Here is an 18936-nt window from a genome sequence, read left to right as displayed (position 1 = left end):
CACACACACACACACACACACACACACACAGTATATATATAGCAAGTCACCAGCAGGGGCCGCTGTGGGGGTGGGGACGGTGGTGGTGATCTCCACGGTCGCTTGGCTTGAGGCAAACAGCGGGCCGGCGGTGGCGCCGGCTGGGGGCGGAGCCACAGGTTCGGTCAGGGCCACCGGGGGCAGCGAGGAGCTGGGGCTGCTGCTGCTCAGCACCGTGGCGGTGCCTAGGCTGACGGGGCTGCTGGGCGCCGGCAGGTTCTGCAGGAAGTTGGGGTCGCGGTACTCGGACAGGTCGACCCGGCGGCCCAGGCTGGGGCGGGGGGGCGGGCAGGTGGTCTGGTGCCTGTACGTGGCCAGCAGACTCTCCCCCACCTGCTTCCACCTGGAGGACGGAGACGCGCCGCCGTCAGTCTGCGACAAATACTGCTTTGTTTTTTTTTGCTTCATTATGAGACGGCTTCTTATTTTGTCCGGTATCATCTTTTCACTTTTTCTTGTAATTATGTTTATGTATCATGGAATATTTTAGATTGCTTTTTTTTTTTTTAATGAATTTTAGGACCTCAGGAGGATTAGCTAGACAGCGCTAATCTCATTGCTAATGGGGAGCCAATAAACTGAGATTTACAAGAATGACCTTTGCTGTTGTTTGCTTGTCCAGAATGCTTGTTCTATTTTTCTCTTTGATGACTTGTGAAAAAAATGTTCCGTCTCCTCCTCCGTCCAATCATAACGCGCCACTGTCACTGGTCAGCGAACTGGTCATGTGACCTTTCAGCCAATATTGGAGAGGTTTTTCCCAGTGGCGCTGCTTCCCTCACCAGGTTTTATTGCCATATTTAGGTTTGGCACAATTCTAGGAGTGATGGAAACCGACTACTGACTGCTTGTGTCTGTGCATTTGATTCAGGCTAATGTTGCCAATGTTGTTCGTCCAGAGAGAGACTCACGAGAGGCGGCAGATGGGCTGCACCAGGACCAGGTCGGCTTTGGCCTCGCAACGGGAGAGCGCCTGCCTGCGCCTCCTCATGTCCAGCGCCTCCTCCACCACCGAGTCACGCTCCTCCTCCTCCACCTCCACGTAGTGCACCGACATGTCGCTGAAACAGGAAGACATCGTCACGTGACTCCGAGTGGAATGGGAGGGGGAGGAGGAGGAGGAGGTGATGGAAGAGGAAGAGTTGTGCATCGTCACCATTTTGCAAACATGTGCTTGGTGTCGGTCTTCAGGCAGGGCTGCTCCTCAAAGATCTTCTCCTTCAGCACCAGACCCTTGGTGTAGCAGTGGTCTCTCTCCAGGGCCTTGGCGATGAAGTAGAGGCAGCCTGACAGACAGACAGACAGACAGACAGACAGACAGACAGACAGTGGGGTGGTAGGGGTGTCAGAATGCAATTTATTCACTTCCAATAAGGTAACAGTATTACAGTCTTGAGGATTGGCCGATACCGATATTGATCCGATGATATTAGCACAAATCAGACAGCGCACACTTTCATGACTTAGTTTCAAGATTTTCTAACCGCGAAGATTGCGATTTGATTGACGGGAGTTCCGGTCACGTGACAAAGCAAAGCAAAGCAGGCAGTGGGAGGAGTCGATGCTGCGACGAGCTGGACGGACGGAGCGGCACGCGAGGAAAAGAAGGTCTTCCTGGTTGACACCACCTGGTGACCGTAGTTTAGCAAAACAGTGTCGGGAACCAACTACCGAAGCACCAAGGACCACAACAGTGGGAGTTGTGTTCGCTGGCAGTGAACCGCTGCCTCGTAACTTCGCACCTTATAGCGGTTTTAACGCTGCTAGCGTGTTAGCATGGGTTGAATGAAGCTGTCGCTGTTTTGTGCTTTGTGTGGACTGAAACAAAATCATTCTAAGCCCGATTAAAATGTCTGGCAAAAAACAAAACAAAAACACTAGTACATAAATAAAGGCTCTTTCATATTAATTCATGCTTCATTTGGCCCAGCCTATTTAAAAAAAGAACAATTTGTGTATAATAAATTTGATAGGTTTATTATAATACATATCATTTTTTTGTTTGTTTGTGGAAAAATAGATGAAAGAAAGATAAAAAGAAAATTGCAAATTAAATCGCAATATTGAGGAGGGAAAAAAAAAATTCACAATTAGAATTTTCCATAATCGTACAGCCCTAGTTCATATTCCACATGTGTTCTTACAGGTGTAGTCGGTGAGGGTGTAGAGGATGGTGATGAGGTTGTCCATGCAGGGCCAGTGGTCCGGGTTGCACTGCAGACCCTCCTCGAAGGCGTGGCGGGCCAAGGGGATGCGGAGGAGTCGCACGGCCAGCAGCCCGATTTTAAACCACATGTTGACGTCGGTGGAGTCCAGCATGACGGCCTGAGGGAGACGCACAAACACAGGGCTAATCTGTTAGCGCCTCCGTTCACCAAATCAATCCCACAGTTTGGAGAGCAACAAGCAGGCTAGCATTTTTAGCGGCAGTGCGGCTACCAATAGCAAACTTTTTCCAACAGAGATAATTCACAACTCGAAACGCATGCATACATATTTACATACAGTATATATTTGCATGTAGAGAGAGAGGAGTTTATTACAACTTCATATGAAATCAACAGTAGCAGATTGGAAGTGAAAAAAGGTGGATTAATGCACGACTGCACAACAGTGGCATCACCTCCAGGTAAAACTCCATGGCCGTCTCCAGGTCGTCCCGAGTTGCCGCCATACTGGCCAAGTTTTTAAAGGTGGAATATTTCAGCATCAGTCCGGGATGCCTGACGCCGACTCTCTGGTCCTCGGACGGCAGAGCCTGAGTTGGCAGCACAAAAAAGTCAGTCAGTGTATCAGCAACAAGCGTGCGTTCGACGCCTTCTCACGCGTTACCTCTTTGAGCAGCGGTGTTTTGAGCAGCTCATGGTACGCCCTGGCTGACTCCTCCAACTTGTCGTGCTTCTGCAGATCCAAAGCTTTGTGGTACAGAGCAAAGGCCTCCGCTTCCTGCAAAGACACACACAAGCTCACACACCTCTTCACAGAGCCACGCAAGACACTTGCTGTGTCTCAATTCAGGGTCTGCACCCTTCAAACCGAGTTTCCTCCGTCTGAAGGAAGCGTCCTCCCAAGGACTCGGCCCAAACCCCGCCTCCCCGGTAACCACCCGGGATGGTCTGGCCTTCGGCATATTTCCTGGTTGCGTCACCGCCGTTCCCTCCTGCTGGCCAACCCCGGAAGTGAAGTTTTTATAGCATCAAGCTAACCATTGGTTCGCCATCTAACGATGGCGTTGAATGATCAAATAAGTAAAAACCTATGTTAAAAACTGAATATTTGATGTGAAATTTAATACTTAAATTTATACATTGTGTCTTTGCCAGTAGATGGCGCTAATTTCAGCTGACTTCCCAGGATCCCACGATGCTTTGCAGCAGCATGCAAAGCATCCTGGGATACCGAAGGACGTGAAGGATAGTAGCGGTGCATCCTTGGAATCGGCTAACAGTAGGATGCATTCCCAGTACGCATTTGGAGCGTCCTTCGGACTTCTGGGAATTGGGAGGAGCCTTCACGCAGTGCTATGACGCAACTTCCTTTCAAAATGCAGCCTTCCGAGGATGCAGAGCCTGAATTGAGACGCAGCAACTGAGAGGAGCTGCGGACAGGCTGGTGGTTTCTCTCTCTACCTGAGCCTCCTTGGTCCGACTCTTGCTGCTGCGCAGGGGGTCCTGGGACTCGTCCGCTGCCGAGGAGGCAGCGTTCAGGGCCGCGATGCGAATCTGCACAGGAGGCAAAGACACACAAATGATGCACAGAAAGAACACCTAGTAAATACAACCAGTGTTGAGTGTTTGTTGCAGGTCTCACCATCTTTACACGCAGGAACCTTCAGGCTTCGCAGCTTTAATACCACCTGTGGACATAAAGGCACAAACGTCAACAGGTCAGCAGGAGGGTTGTGACGTCAAGACAGCAAAATGCGCGTCATTTCTGTTCACCTAGTTTCTTCTTCAGTCATTCGAATCGAATTCAGTGTCAAAATGGCTTCACGTCAGCTCACCACTGTGGCTCGGGAGGTAGCGCGGGTTGCCCAATGACCGAAAGGTTGGCGGTTCAAATCCCGCTCCATATAAACCAAACTTCACCAGTATTATGTTGAGAACGTGTGTGAATTTCTGGCTAGATTGCGCAGCACACCGGTGTTAAAAACCAATTAAATTGGAAACCAGTGGGGACATCACCGGAGGCCCCCGGACAGCAGCAGCTAAAAACCAGTTTGCAAGCTTCGGCTACTGTACCGGGGTCGGTTGTAGCACCGGGTCGCACCGCTAGATAGCCAGTTAGCTTGGGTTAGCAAGCAGCAGAACAGAGGATGCTACGCTACTCTAACGCTAGCCTGTTTAATTTTACCGGGTCGTTTATTGTTTCTTTGTTTTTTTTTTTAATCCAAGCTTCTTCACCGTTTCACTGAAGTTATGGCCTCATTTGTTCCGTCTCTGTTGGCGCCGCCGGAGGTCGAAGAACCGCGCCGGTGCCAGCCGGGGAAACTTCATTTATTTCCCCCAGTCTTTGTTATTGTTGGTCGGCGGCGAGACGAGAGAGAGCGGACCGGTGATTCGCCCCACACGGTCCGCCAAACAGTCATGTACCTCCCGCCAACTACCAACGGCCTCCGTCATTGGCTCAGCGGTCGAGGGCGTAGCAAAGGGACCAATCACATCTGGCGATACATGACAGGGCAGGAAGGAAGCCCCCTGTCAAGTAGACACGGCTACCGCACAGTAGTTGTTGTTTACTGGCCGAATGCGATTGTTGCTGCTTCACATGTTCCACATGTTCAGTAAAGCTTTAGCTTTTTTTTTTTTTTTTTTTTTGCCTGTTGTCATCCCAGTGTCCGTGAGGTAGTTTGACTCCAAGCAGCCACCGTACTGCCGCGTTTCCCCTGCGTTCTGAGGTCCAACTATCCCTTTAAATTGAGATAAGCTGGGAGCAGCAAGAGGGAAAAGTGTTGGTATTGCAAGAGTGTTGTGATGGAAGCGTGCGATGAATCAGCACTTTTTTCTGTTTATTCACTCATTTACCCCCAGACGGACGACTGCGCTGCAGCAGAGTTTACAGAGTTCATCATCATCAGCATCATCATCATCATCATCATCATTATCATCACCGTTCACTTCCTGTCTGTTGCTTTCTAATACAAAGCTGTGTCATCCTTCACTGCACCTCCTCCTCCACCTCCTCCCTCCCTCCCTCCCTCCCTCCCGGATGTCCTCTCTGGACTCTGCTTTGCTTTTATCTGAAGCTCTGCAGGTTTTTTGGGGGAGCTGCAGCCTCCTCTTCCTCCTCCTCCTCCTCCTCCTGCTCTTGTCCTCGCTGACCCTCGTTGCATCGCTGCGGCGGGATGAAACTCCGCCTCCTCGGCCCCGCCTGGCCCCACCACACACCCAACCCATCCTCACGCCACCTGATCGCCCCCCCCACCCCCTCCCGACTCATCGATCCCTCCAGTCAGCAGACGGAGCTGCAGCAGCCACTGACGTCAGCATCACATCTCCGGCTCTATAAGAGCGGCGGCGATGCGGCTCCCCAGCGCAGTGCGACCGGCTCCTTCCTCTCTGGACCAGCGCAGCTCCTCTCCTGAGTCATGACCTCCATCGGCTTCGAGTCCTTCTTCCCCTCCTCCTCCTCCTCCTCCTACAAGCGGAGGGTGGTGGTGAGGAATGCCGGGTATGGCGCCGGCGGGGGACTGGCGTCGGCTCGGTCCGGCTACTCCGTCCACTCCGTCCCCGTCTCCTCCTATTCTTCCGCCCGCCGCGGCTACTCGACGCGAGGAGGCTACTCCTCCCTGCTGTCTGCCGCCGCCCCGCCGTTGCTGACCTCCGCCGCCGCCGAGCTGCGCCTGGACCAGGCGGTACAGGTCAGCGCCGAGTTCAAGGCCATCAGGACGCAGGAGAAGGCAGAGCTGCAGGACCTGAACGACCGCTTCGCCAGCTTCATCGAGCGCGTGCACGAGCTGGAGCAGCAGAACAAGCTGCTGGAGACGGAGCTGCTACTGCTGAGGCAGCGGCAGGCCGAGCCGTCGGGCCTGCGGGGCCTGTACGAGCAGGAGCTGCGGCAGCTGCACGCCGCTGTGGAGGAGGCCCGCCACGAGAGGCAGGAGGCGCAGGAGCACCGCCACCAGATGGAGGAGGTGCTGCGGGAGCTGCGCAGGCGCTACGAGGACGAGGTGCTGGGCCGCCAGGAGGCCGAGGGCCGGCTGGTGGATGCCCGCAAGGAGGCCGACGGGGCGGCGCTGGCCCGGGCCGAGCTGGAGAAGCGGGTGGGCACCCTGCTGGACGAGCTGGCCTTCCTCAAGCGCCTGTGCCAGAGCGAGATCGCCGAGCTGCAGGCGCAGGTGCACCTGAGCGCCGAGGTGTCACTGGAGATGGAGGTGAGCCGGCCCGACCTGTCATCCGCCCTGCGGGACATCCGGGCCCAGTACGAGAAGCTGGCGCAGCAGAACCTGCAGTCGGCCGACGACTGGTTCTGCAGCAAGATGAACGTGGTGGCGGCGGGCTCGGCCCGCGACCGGGAGAGCACCCGTAGCGCCAGGGACGAGGCCGGCGAGTACCGGCGCCTGCTGAAGGAGAAGACGCTGGAGGTGGAGACGGGTCGCCAGTTCAACCAGGTGCTGGAGGCGCAGCTGCAGGACGCCGAGGAGAAACAGAGCGCTGAGATCACCGCGCTGCAGGTGAGTGAGTCAGCCTGTGTTGGGCTCTGGCGAGCACCAGACACTCACACAATACAAACATCCATCCAGCTTCCTCCTGAACTCAGGGCAGCAGAGAATAAACAATTATTTTTCTTCTTATTGTTCTTATGATTGTCGCTACTACTTCTGCTACAAATCTGAATCTTTGAATCTTTAAATCTATGACCTCTGACCTCCCCTACCACATACACACACACACACAGGACACCATCGGCCAGCTGGAGGACGAGCTGAGGCTCAACAAGAACGACATGGCTCGCTACCTCAAGGACTACCAGGACCTCCTCAACGTCAAGATGGCCCTGGACATCGAGATCGCCGCCTACAGGTCAGTCACCTTCCCCCTGCGCTGAGCCACAGACACCCCCTGGTGGTTGACCTGAGAATTGTCTGATTGCAACAGGAAGCTCCTGGAGGGCGAGGAGACCCGGCTGAGCGCGTCGACGGTGGCGGCGGTGGCGCCGTCCCTCAGCCTCTACTCCCAGATGTCCTACGGCGCTCCGTCCTTCGCCAGAGCGCCGTACCTGCTGAGCTCCCGCCTCTACGTCAGCGAGGAGGTGGTGGCGAGCAAGGCAGCAGCGCAGGCAGAGGCTGCCCCACCTGAGGAGGAGGAGGAAGAGAAGGAAGAGGAGGTGGAGGAGGAGCAGAAGGAGGAGGAAGAGGAGGTGGAAGAAAAGGAAGAGGAAGGAGAGGAAGAGGAGGAAGAGGAGCAGAAGGAGGCGGGCGAAGAGGAGGAGGAAGAGGAGAAAGAAGAGGGAGGAGATGAAGGTCAGTGAGGGAAACTGGCGAGAGAAGATTGTCAGATTTATTTTATTGAATTCTTGCCTTCACTGCCTCTGCTTTTTTAAAGGTGCTGATGCCGAGGATGAGGACGGAGAGAAAGATGGTGAAGGAGGAGAGGAAGGTGGAGAGGAGGAGAGCGCGGAGCAGGAGGAGCAGCAACAGCAGGAGGAGGAAGAGAAGCCTGGCAAACCAGAAGAGGCGGAGCCGGAAGAGAAAGGTGGCAAGAAAGGAGCAGAGTGAAGCAGCGATGGCCTTGAGTCGCTCCGCAGCAGCAGCAGCAGCAGCAGCAGCCGCAGCCGCAGCCGCAGAAGAAGAAAAGCCTCCGAGACGCCGCAGAGCAAGGAAGTCCGAGGGGTTTGAACAGGAAGTGGAAGTGCTTCCTGGAGGTTTCGCCCGCTTTACTGTCGCCAGAACTCGCCTGTACGTGCAAACGCCTGAAAAATGCCTGATGTTCCCTGCACATCCTGCTGCCAGCCGCCAATAAAGCCTCAAAGCCTTCACACCCACGCTGGACTGGTGTTTGTTTCTTGCCGCACACACACACACACACACACACACACACACACACACACACCCTCAGCCACCGCAGGCCGTGGTTAGCTCTCTGTTTACAGCCCGCCTTTGGACCCTGAGGGTGGGGCCGTCTGTCATCTGACTGCAGGTGGTGGTGGTCGGGGGCGGGCGGTGTTGTCACTAACCCAGAGTGGGGGCGAATCATCAGAGTACTTTGTGACATCACAGAGGGCTGAATTCCAGAGTTATTATAGCAGAAGTCAAACGGTGGTTTTAACGATGATGTGACCATGAGAAGAAAAAAGCAAGCCAGCCTTGTTGCAGCTTTTTTTTTCTTCTCTTGAGTCAGCAGGCTCCACCCTCCTCTTCCTCCCCCTTGTCCACCGTGAGCGACCAGCCAGCTGACGCTGGTGTTTCTCCAGGCCAGGCTCGTAAAATCTGGGCTGAAATGACTCAGCGGAGCTCCGCTGCACCACAGAACCTGGCCGGCTTTCAGGATGGGAGTGGGCGGGGCAAGGGGCGGGGCCAAAGTGGGAGGAGAGGGGGGGTGCTGGAGGAGGAAGAGGTTGGAGGCTGTTTGATTATTCCATTAGGAAGAGCGAGAGCATCTTCAAGGATACACACACAAACGCGCGCACACACCCACACACTCTCTCTCACACACACACACACACACTACTTACTGTAATGGTTCTCGGAGACTGGCTGATGAATCAGTGATTTTTCTCGCTGGCGGCTGACTGGGTTCCAGACTCATTACTGCCACCAAAGGTGCAATGAAACGTTGCAGCCTCAGGGGACAAAGATGACAACACAACATCAGTCACTCACCAGCTGATGTCTGACAACTGTGGATGGTGTAAATCTGTTTGTCACACCACTTCAATCCTGGCTGGCCCAGATCTTTGAGATTTTTTTTTTCCCCCTTCCATTGCCTCATCCATCCTGGCATGTGACACACATCCACCAATGAGGAGGAGGGAAGTTAGCTCTTCCCTCAGCAACAACGTTTGTCAAGTGAGACCAAATTAATTTCACATGAATCAAAAACACATTGAAAGAGAGCAACTGGAAGAAAAAGAAATGAACACAGAAAGGTAGAAATAATTTGATTTAAAATTACTTTGTCCAGTCAGTGAAACAACCAGGCCCTCAGTGATGTCACAAAGGGCACTTCCTTACTTTCAGCCAGAAGAGTCAAAACAGTATTAGCAATGGTCCTTTAGTAATGATGAACAGGTCGTGGGTCAAAAAAAGATACAAAATAACCCACATTGTAATTGTGACACTTTGACACAGGAGCCGTTGTTGCTACACAGAAAACAACAAAAACAGATGTCACCAGTGTGACTGTTGAACTACCAGTGTGACTGCCTGGTGAACTACCAGTGTGACTGTTGAACTACCGGTGTGACTGTTGAACTACCAGTGTGAATGGTGAACTACCAGTGTGACTGGTGAACTACCGGTGTGAATGGTGAACTACCGGTGTGACTGGTGAATTAGTGTCCAACCTTTTCTGACTTTGTGTGCCAGGAGGAGTGACTGAGGAGTCGCTGGAGCCCCTGTGGCTGAACTCACTTCAGCTCCGCTCATTAGACACACACACACACACACACACACACACACAGACACACACACACAGACACACAGACACACACACACACACACACACACACAGACAAATAAACACTCGTCTCATTTTAATTTCTTTTTAACTTGGAACATCGTGTGGGAGGAGCAACAACAACAACAACAACAACAACAACAGAACACAAGCAGGAGCTCCGGGGACGACCCGCTGTGCTGCAGTGGCAGAAGGCGACCAAAGGGTGGCAGTGTTGCGCCGCTAAATTGCACATTTTTCCTGTCGATTTTTTTTCTTCATTTTTTTCCCCTCTAATTTTTTCTCCTTTTTTATTTTTAATCCTGTGACTGGCCAACAGCATCTCTTCACACGTGAGGGAGCAAACCACAAAATGTGAGGTGAAAAAGGTCGGCAGCTGATTTAAAGAGCTGCACCTGCAGCTGAGCACGGCCCCCCTCTCTGCTGCTGCTGCTGCTTAACACACACTCTCAGCCTCAGTGTGTGTGCATGTGTGTGATCACTCAAACACTCAGCAGAGATGAAAACACGACACGAGGTCTGCAGCAAACAGAAAAACAGGCCACTCTGCTCTGCAATCACTCCCTTCCCGGAAAAAACAGGAATAAAAATCTCTCTGTCATTATAGATTCGTGCAGCTAATGGCCTCTCCGAGCGTTTCCACCTTCAGCAGCGATTCCTTTTTATAAACCCCACCCCCGTCCACCCACCCTCCTACCCCAACCCCCCGGCGGGGGAAAAAAACAAAGAAATTGAGAGTGAATCACAGCTTTCAGTCGTTCAGGGTGCGAGGAGAGTGGAGCCACTTTATAGACGCCACCATTTGGCAGCTCACACACAAACATACACACACACACACACACACACGGCGCACAGCAGGAGGACAATGAGACAAACATCCGTGTTTCACCTCAGCCAGCCGGCCCCCGGGGTCGTAGGTCACATGGGAGCAGAGTGACACCTACAGCTGACTGATAAACGTTGGACTCGATAAACAAAACACTTACGAAACCGTCCGAATTTCCATTTGCAGTTTATATTCATATGCAGTTTTTATTTTTGTTAAAGGACCACCGGGAAACGAGAGAACAGGAAAACGCAACAGTTTGTCGCTGTCGACTGGACAACTGTTGTGTTTCGCACAAAAACCACAGGAGAAGGAAAGGGAAGCATGTGGCTGTGCAGCACCACCGCTTGGCCAGAGCGTGGAAATAGTGTTGCCAACAGAAAACTAAAGGAGGCCTCCTTCCCGCAGTGCTTGGCGCCATGACCATCACAGGCCAGTGGCTCGCCAGTCGGGGTCGATCACAACTTAAAATAGGGAAGGCTAAACCTGAGTTTGCATTGAAAATAAATTCATGTTCCATACAACTCAGAAACCAGGTCCTGTCTCATATACGGGACAATTTTGTATTTTAAGGGATGGCGCCACCACTTGGCCTGGGCGTGGAAACTGCTCTTGGTGGTTTTGCGAAGTAACTGACTGACTGACTGACTGCACTGATACGCTAACAGGCTAATATTGCTACGCTAACAGGCTGCTGCAACATCTCGCTTACTTTGTACAGGTTTCAGTGGTGGCGTCCTTAAAAGACACCAACACAAACAGCTAGCTTCCTTTAGCAGCTAAAAGGTTCATGGGGTATAAAAGTTATCGTTTCCAGCAGGGTGAGTCCGTCTGTGGACAGAGGAGGGCGCTAAATGCACATCGTATAAGTTTTTTTTTTAAAAATTTTCCTTTTTTCTCTCATTCCCTTATGCCGGGGAAAAGTTCTGGCGGATAAGGGACTGTGAAAGACTCCATTATTTATACGCCTGTTTTTCTCCTTGAGCTCCTGCTGCTCGCCGTCACGGCGGCCTGAACCTGGGCACCAACAACCTGGGAACCAACAACAACTCCGCCCCCTCCCGCTCCGCAGGAGGAACCAGGAAGCAGCGGACCACCACTGGAGCTGGTAGTGGTGGTGCTGGTGCTGGGCGTCACTGGGGAGGGAGGGGTCCTAATCTTCAGAGGGGGGCGTGCCCCCACTGCCCACCGGCCCCTCCCCCTCCCCAGTAGCAGCAGCAGCAGCAGCATGATGGCGGAACTGCGGCGCTGAGGACGAGCCGCCGTCCCTCCCTCCGCGTCCGTCTTCGGCCCTTCACCGGTTCCCCGCAGCCATGACCCGCTGGGCCCGCACCCAGGGGGAGAAGTACGGAGTCGGTAAGTGGCCGGAACCGTGTGGGTTTTTGTTTGCTTTCGTTTTTTCCGCCGCACCGTGAACGCCGCTCGGCAGCTCCCGGAAAAAAGTTCCGCAAGGAAAAGTTTGGTTTGTGTGTGTGTGTGTGTGTGTGTGTGTGTGTGTGTGTGTGTGTGTGTGTGTGTGTGTGTGTGTGTGTGTGAGAGAGAGAGAGAGAGAGAGAGAGAGACATTGTCCACACGTCTGTCTGTCTCTGTGTTGTTGTTGTTGCCGCCGCTACTGAATTGTGTAACCGCCAGTGGATCCCAACTCCCAGCATTCCTCTCGTTCCTGTCCCGCAGCTCCCCGCCGGGCTGCTGGACTTTGGGAACTTTTCAGTTGCGTTGCTCCGTCTGCCGAGGAGTTCCCCTAGAAACCCCCACCCACACACACACACACACACACCTCGAAGAGGTTCCTGTCGGTCCCACATGGACCCAGTGGGAACCAACTGGGTGTCCGGTGTGTTTGAGTACCCCTTCAGTTAACACAGTGTAATTATCCCCACTGTGCTTCCTGGTGTGTGTGTGTGTGTGTGTGTGTGTGTGTGTGTGTGTGTGTGTGTGTGTGTGTGTGTGTGTGTGTGTGTGTGTGTTTCAGAGAGAGAGAGGGGTGTGGCTCCTTTTTATGAACATGCATGTTTGCGACTGAATGAGCCAATCACTCTTCAAAATAATCTTTACACACACTTTCACATGTATATATATATATTTATATATAGAGTATATATAACGTAAGATCTATTCATTCATTGGTTACTTTTCCCTGCATTTAAATTGTAAAAAGTTTTGCATAATTTGCTTAGAATGTTATTGGGCCCTTCATGAAGAAAGTCATCGTCTCTGTCAAGTTCATAAAACATTTTTTTTGAGTTGCCATGTCGACCTTCATGAACTCGCCTGGAAAAAAAACAAAAAAACGCTCCCTCCAGGTGTTTTGCTGAAAAGGTGACTGTCGGCCTGTGATTGGCTGCTATCAGGGTCTCACCACCCTGGTTCTTAAAGGGACACGCACGCCAAGCGGCAGGTTAGCTGTGCTCCACCTGGCTGAGGCTGGGACTAACTTTTAATCCCACAATGCCTTGCAGGAAGAGTCGCCGTACGACCTTGATGCTGCCGCGGTGGCCGATGGCGAGGCTTTTGTTCTGCGGCGTTAATCCCCTCTGGGAACGGGGGGCGGCGCTGTGACTGCAGACCCTCACCGCGACTCCTCCCTAATCCTGGAAACGGCGTCGAGCTCTGACACTCTTAATCGGATTAGTCGTCGGCAGAACAGCTGAGTGTTGCCTTTTGGGAGGAGCAAGGAGATGTCGAGGCGGCGATAAGATCAGTAATATCATGCGCTAGCTAAAAGGGAACGCCGGATAATGAGGAGCTTAACGCCGCCGCTGCCGCCCCCCCTGAGATCTGTAACGATGAAATAGCGTCGCAACGAGACGAATGGCAGAAGAATCGCTGACGAAGATCTTCTCCGTCTTCTCATCCTCAGCTCCTCCGTACTTAAAGTGTTGTACAGCAGTAGGACAGCAGGTGGCAGCAGCAGACATGTGATTTGTAGCCTAGACAAAGTCTATACCATGGGACCAGAACCACGGTTGGTTCTTGGGAAACTTTAGACATGGGCTCTCGAATCAGGAAGTCTTCTCCTGCAGGAGTTGTGGGCATGTCCCAACCTCAGAGGGAGGGATTCTCTGTCCTTGAAACTCCCCCGGGGTGGAAAGTCGCATTTATTGCAGTGAGGCAGAGCAAGAACAGAAAACCCACAGTGTTCTCCTGAACATGTCTGAGACTGATTCTGTCCCCACCGGTATCATCATGGTAGCATCATGGTAGCCTCATGGTAGCCTCATGGTGTCATCATGGTAGCCTCATGGTATCATCATGGTAGCATCATGGGAGCAAAGAAAAAACACGCACTCTCCACAAATTGTCTAATGAGAAAACCTTGAGAGGTGCACGGCCAAATATTGCACTTAAGAAAAAAGAAGAAAGAGCAGCAGCAGTGGTGTCCTTCTCAACTCAAAACCCTTTAATTCATGTAGCGCTTACAAAACCCAGACTGGTTTCGACAACGTCTTCCTCGGTGTGTTGACACTGAGGAAGTGTGAAATACTGAGGAAGCCACGTCTGAGGAAGACGTTGTCGAAACTGGTCTGTGTTTTGTAAGTGCTACGTGCATTAAAATGCAGAGTCAGTGAAGGCACCGCGGGTGCCACCAAAGGCGGGACTCGTCCCCCTTACTGTGCGCTTCTGTGCTTTAGTTCCGGCTGCTCGCATGATTTTCTCGTTGGGAACACACACGCACACACTCGCTGTCCTCCTGCTTCCTGTTGATTTGACAGCTTTTCGCTGGCTGAGTGAAGCCACTCACTCTCTGTAAGTGATAAGATGAGGAATGGACGACGGCTCTCCACGCCAGCATCTAATAGTTTTGATGCTCCAACCAGTTTAGTGAGAAACCAGAGATAAAGCAGCGCCGTGAGTTTGCCTGCAAAGTGTCAGAGTGCAGGTTGCAACCGCTGAGATCAGCTAGCTTGATCATTTTAGAACCTTCAGGAATCAGCAGCCTGGCTGCTGGTGTCGCCTACTGATGATGTCATCAGACATTGCGGCAGGTCGATACTGCAGAGTCGTCACCCTTAAATCTTCGCCCCGGTGGCATTCAAAGATGGTAGATCTAGTGGTGGAGACTGTTGGCTGTCAGAGGGTCAAAGGTCAACGGACCTCCATGCCAAACTGACTGTTTCCACGTGCCGTGCCTCGTATTCCTGCCTGTTACCTAGACTAGGCGAGTTTGCTAGATGGCTGCAAACTGTGGAATGGATTTCTTGAACTTAGTCGAGAGGGAAATCTATTCCACTGTTTGCCGCCAGCTAGCGAGCAGCTTAGCATTTTTAATGGCTACTATTAGTTAACTTTTCCAGCATGACGTGTTTTGCTGCGGAGAGCAAAATACTTTGCACACTCGAAACACTTTGCAATGTTTGCAATGTTTGCTATGTTTTCAAAAGGCCAAAGTTATTCCGAGGCAGAAGCTTCCGTCCCGGCGTTGAAATACCGGCGATGTGATCAAAGATTTGATAAAAAGCGCCTCACAAAAAAGGAGTTTGCGGCTACAGACGAACCGAGCCGCTAGAACCATCTTGTGGATTGACGATAAAACGTTTCCGTGTCGTTACATCGTCATACTTGCCATTCAGCCTAAACTAGAGCTCTGCTTTTGCTCTGTATTGGCAGATATCCAAATCCAGGTATCGGGAATTGGATCAGAAGTGAAAAAAAATGATCGGGTCGGTACGTTCCTAGGAAGAGTTAGTCAGGGAGTGAGAAGTGAGTCACTCCTCTCCACCCAATTGGAGTGACGCTGAACTCAGACTGCTGATTACAAAAAAACTCAACGCCAACACGTGTAGTTTGTAGCAGAGCAGGAAAAATCTATCAGGGAGGAGGAGTGAGAGAAGTGTGTGTGTGTGTGTGTGTGTGGAGGGGGGGGGCGTTGGCTGCTGTCAGGCTGCGATATTCAGATGGAGGGAGGCCCGCCGAGCCGAGCTGAGCCGAGCCGGTCGCAGCCTGCTGTGAAATGTAGCCTGCAGCCACTCGCATTATCGCCACGCAAGTCGGGGCAACGCCGCTGCCTGCAGTCGTGACTGGAGTGCTGACTGTGTGTGTGTGTGTTAGTGTGTGTGTGTGTGAGAGCAGATAGAGGAGTCGCCCCTGGCAATGGAAGGGAGTGTCGGTGGAGGGGGCGGGAGGGGAGTGTGGGGGGGGGGGGAGCCTGCAGGTGTGTGTGTGTGTGTGTGTGTGTGTGTGTGTGTGTGTGTGTGTGTGTGTGTGTGTGTGTGTGTGTGTGTGTGTGTGTGTGTGTGAGAGAGGGAGGAAACGCTGAGCAAAGGGCACCAGGGCGGCAGGAAAACTTTATTGAGATCATTCATTCACTCGATGACTTTTCCTCAAGTCAGTCTGATGATATGAAGCCGAGGCGTGGAGTGAAGCTATTCTAATAATGAATGAATAATAATGATAATGATATAAATAATGATGATAATAATGATAGAATTCCTGACTGGTGGACAAAGACACACAATTGCAACACAGTAGCCACCAGTGACACCAGTTCCAGCTGGTACCGTTTCCACTGACTCCAGACTGGGTCGCTGTGACATCACCAGCTGTGTTTCCACGACTCCTAGAATTGCCCAAAACCTAAACATGGCAATAAAACCTGGTGGTGGAAGCAGCGAAACTTGGAAAAACCTCTCAAATAGGATTGAATGGTTTTGATGCTCTCATCAGGTGCTTTTTCACATGTTACATACAGAGGAATATCGCAAAAGAGCCGCATTATGATTGGACGGAGGAAGAGACGTAATATCTTTCACAAGTCATCAAAGAGAAAAATAGAACAAGCATTCTGGACAGCACACAACATGGAAATGCAAACTTTATACAAGGAATTCCCAGGGGAAATGATGGGATGAGATTTTACGGGAATTGCAGCTTATGCGCTTCACAACATTCAGTGGCAACTCCTGCAAGTTGCAATTGTACTTTGTCGAAATTTTAGAAATATTGATTTCCTTTTGCGGAAAACTGTCATGGAAACAAAGCTACTGATGACATCATCATCTTCTTCTTCTTCTTCCTTTCCGGTCCATCAGACACAACGTTTAAAAATCATCATTAGCGTCAATAAAAAAAACGCTACTTATCATCCACTCACCATCCAAAATTCAAATTCTACTTCTCAAAACCCAAATGTTCTTGTTTTGTTTTTTGCCCCGTGGATCTTTTTAGGTTTTTTTTGTTCAAATATTCCTTTTTTTTCCACAATTAATCGAGTTGTTCTGGAGGCCGTGGTTTGATGTCTGGTGACTCCCAGTTGCCATTATTTTGCCGTTGCTTGTGGCAAAATTGTGTAGTGGCTGCTCAAAAACCGAGGACGTTTTTGAGCAGCGACTCACACACACACACACACACACGCGTGTGCCAAAAAGATAAGAGAAACGTGTGAAGAATTCTCCTCTTCTAGATGATTTATTAAAACGTCTCTGTGCGCCGCAGCGTCGTCTTCCGGCCTGGAAAACTCAGCCACCTAAACATTTCCCAAGTCTGTCCGACTCTGACAGTTGTTGCCACGGCTTTGGGAGTCGAACCCACAGCCCTCCTCTCCTCCTGCCCCTCCTCCTCCTCCTCCTCCTCCTCACACAAACACACTTCCTGCCTGCTCATCGGGGATACTTCCTGTTCCCCGATCAGACATCAAGCGAACTCTCCCAGCTCTCCGCCGTCTCTCTAAACGATCCGTCAGAACGCTGAGCGTCTTTGATTCACAGCCGATGACGTTTGATCCGACTGCCGCTGAAGTCGAAACCAGTTTTGAGTTGGAGGCCCCCTGCTGACACTGAGATCCAGCCGGCGGCTGACTGGCCTCGTTAGAATCATTTGCCAAAAGTCTCTTTTCTTCCAGAATAATTGAAGGAAAATGAGTCGTTCAGCCAAAGTTTTTTTTTCGAGGCCCCCTAGTGGCAGGCGAGTGTCTCCTCCTCCATGTGTGCGGATGGCGCGACACCTCACTGTGGAGCCGCACGGCACATCCATCCTGAAAAGCTCCAGTGTAACAACACCGGTCAGCATGCTCGGTGTGAACAGTTTATGTGTCAGCATGGATGCTGCATCGGAAATATTTTTTGTGTCAGCGTGGATGCTGTAGTGTGAACATTTTTTGTGTCAGTGTCATATATATATATGCATATATATGCATATATATATATATATATATATGTGTGTATATGCATATATATATATATATATGCATATATATGCATATATATATATATATATGTGTGTATATGCATATATATATATATGTGTGTATATATATATATATATATATATATATATATATATATATATATATATATACACACATATATATACACACACATATATATATATATATATATATATATATATATATATATATATACATATATATATATATATATATACACACATATATATATACACACACATATATATATATGTATATATGTGTGTGTATATATATATATATATGTATATATATATGATGCATAGCAACCTGGGCCCAGCTTCTGATTGGCTCGGCTCCAGATGATGTCAGCAGAGGTGGAAACCAAACCTTCTAACCTTGTGCCTCTTCAAAAATCTTGAAGACGCTGTCGACCACGCGGCAGCTGATTGATTAATCCCGGCCGTCACCCTTGTAGCAATGATAGCTGCGGCGCTAGCAGCAGTGTTAGCTACGGCTGACATCTCCTGTGATGCTAATTAGAACCTCAGTGAGGACGTTTAAATCTGGAACCATCAGGATGCTTTAAAGGTCAATCCACACGCTCACGCAAACACACACACACACGCTTGGATTGGGCTCTAGTTCCTGACCCAGTCTGACCCAGAACTGGTTCAGTAGCAGACTCGCTGCTCGCCACCTGCAGTGATTGTACAGGGGATTTTGGGATTTTCAAACTTGCCCCCCTCTGGACCTCCGGGTGGCGCCGTTAGCCGCTCAATCGATGAGCCGATGGGCAGAAAATCTGTATGTGTGTGTGAGTGAGTCAGAGCTGTGACTGGCTGACTGAGTCGACTGATGAGGTCCCGCCAGGAGAGCGAGAGAAAAAAACAAACAAACAAATCTGCTGAGTAACCAAGCTAATTATCCCTCCAGTCGTTGGCAGAAGGTTTCCCCCTGGTGGCCACTGGTAGTGCTGCGCAGCTCTCTGGTTCTTCTCAACCCTTCTCAATCACTTCAAGTCACCATATTTATCACCAATGGACAGTTTTATTGTTACTCACAGGTCTGTGTCTCTGCTCTGACGGCCTGCTGCCTGCAGGCGGCAGCACTTGCATGACAATTCCTGATCATTTCAAATCTACGATGATGTTTTTATTTTTATCCGAATGGATTGAAGTGACTGCACCGTCTGTTTGCTGCTTTTCATGGCCGAGCAAAGCTGAGTGAGTGAGTGAGTGAGTGAGGGTCTCTCTCTTCCTCTCTCTCTTCCTCTCTCTCTCTATCTTTCTCCACCTCTTTTTCCTCTCTCT

General features: G+C 50.9%; 3 protein-coding genes across 5 annotated transcripts in view; 2 read left to right on the top strand and 1 right to left on the bottom strand.

The window, feature by feature from the left end:
• cabin1 (calcineurin binding protein 1) overlaps window positions 1-4593 on the bottom strand; it is a 34005-nt gene extending 29412 nt beyond the window's left edge. For both annotated transcript variants that reach the window (XM_076025623.1, XM_076025624.1), the window contains exons 1-9: window positions 4443-4593; window positions 3850-3895; window positions 3669-3761; window positions 2872-2985; window positions 2663-2797; window positions 2184-2364; window positions 1196-1325; window positions 951-1100; window positions 51-382 (exon numbers count right to left, since the gene is read on the bottom strand). In XM_076025623.1, coding sequence (XP_075881738.1) covers window positions 51-382; window positions 951-1100; window positions 1196-1325; window positions 2184-2364; window positions 2663-2797; window positions 2872-2985; window positions 3669-3761; window positions 3850-3852 — 1138 coding nt within the window. In that variant the 5' untranslated portion in view covers window positions 3853-3895; window positions 4443-4593. The remainder of the gene's footprint in view (window positions 1-50; window positions 383-950; window positions 1101-1195; window positions 1326-2183; window positions 2365-2662; window positions 2798-2871; window positions 2986-3668; window positions 3762-3849; window positions 3896-4442) is intronic.
• Window positions 4594-4856: 263 nt separating this feature from the next.
• neflb (neurofilament light chain b) lies at window positions 4857-8022 on the top strand. 2 transcript variants are annotated; one of them, XM_076025629.1, is made up of 5 exons: window positions 4857-6712; window positions 6937-7061; window positions 7137-7501; window positions 7584-7773; window positions 7807-8022. In XM_076025629.1, exons 1-4 carry the CDS (start codon window positions 5627-5629, stop codon window positions 7754-7756), a joined length of 1749 nt encoding a protein of 582 aa, XP_075881744.1. In that variant the 5' UTR covers window positions 4857-5626; the 3' UTR covers window positions 7757-7773; window positions 7807-8022. The 2 variants fall into 2 exon arrangements, with proteins under 2 accessions (XP_075881744.1, XP_075881743.1); XM_076025628.1 differs by lacking the exon at window positions 7807-8022 and having other exon boundaries at window positions 7584-7806.
• A 3672-nt stretch (window positions 8023-11694) lies between these two features.
• The window catches only part of dock5 (dedicator of cytokinesis 5), a 34612-nt gene continuing 27370 nt past the window's right edge, over window positions 11695-18936 (top strand). Inside the window, exon 1 of the mRNA XM_076025625.1 lies at window positions 11695-11838. Coding sequence (XP_075881740.1) covers window positions 11796-11838 — 43 coding nt within the window. The 5' untranslated portion in view covers window positions 11695-11795. The remainder of the gene's footprint in view (window positions 11839-18936) is intronic.

Source organism: Nelusetta ayraudi, unplaced genomic scaffold (assembly GCF_046127955.1).
Source record: "Nelusetta ayraudi isolate G7.1 ecotype Tasmania unplaced genomic scaffold, CSIRO-AGI_Nayr_v1 ptg000018l, whole genome shotgun sequence".
Taxonomy (NCBI): Eukaryota; Metazoa; Chordata; class Actinopteri; order Tetraodontiformes; family Monacanthidae; genus Nelusetta; species Nelusetta ayraudi.
The sequence above is the reverse complement of the archived record's forward strand: the minus strand, read 5'-3'. Positions and strand labels throughout refer to the sequence as shown.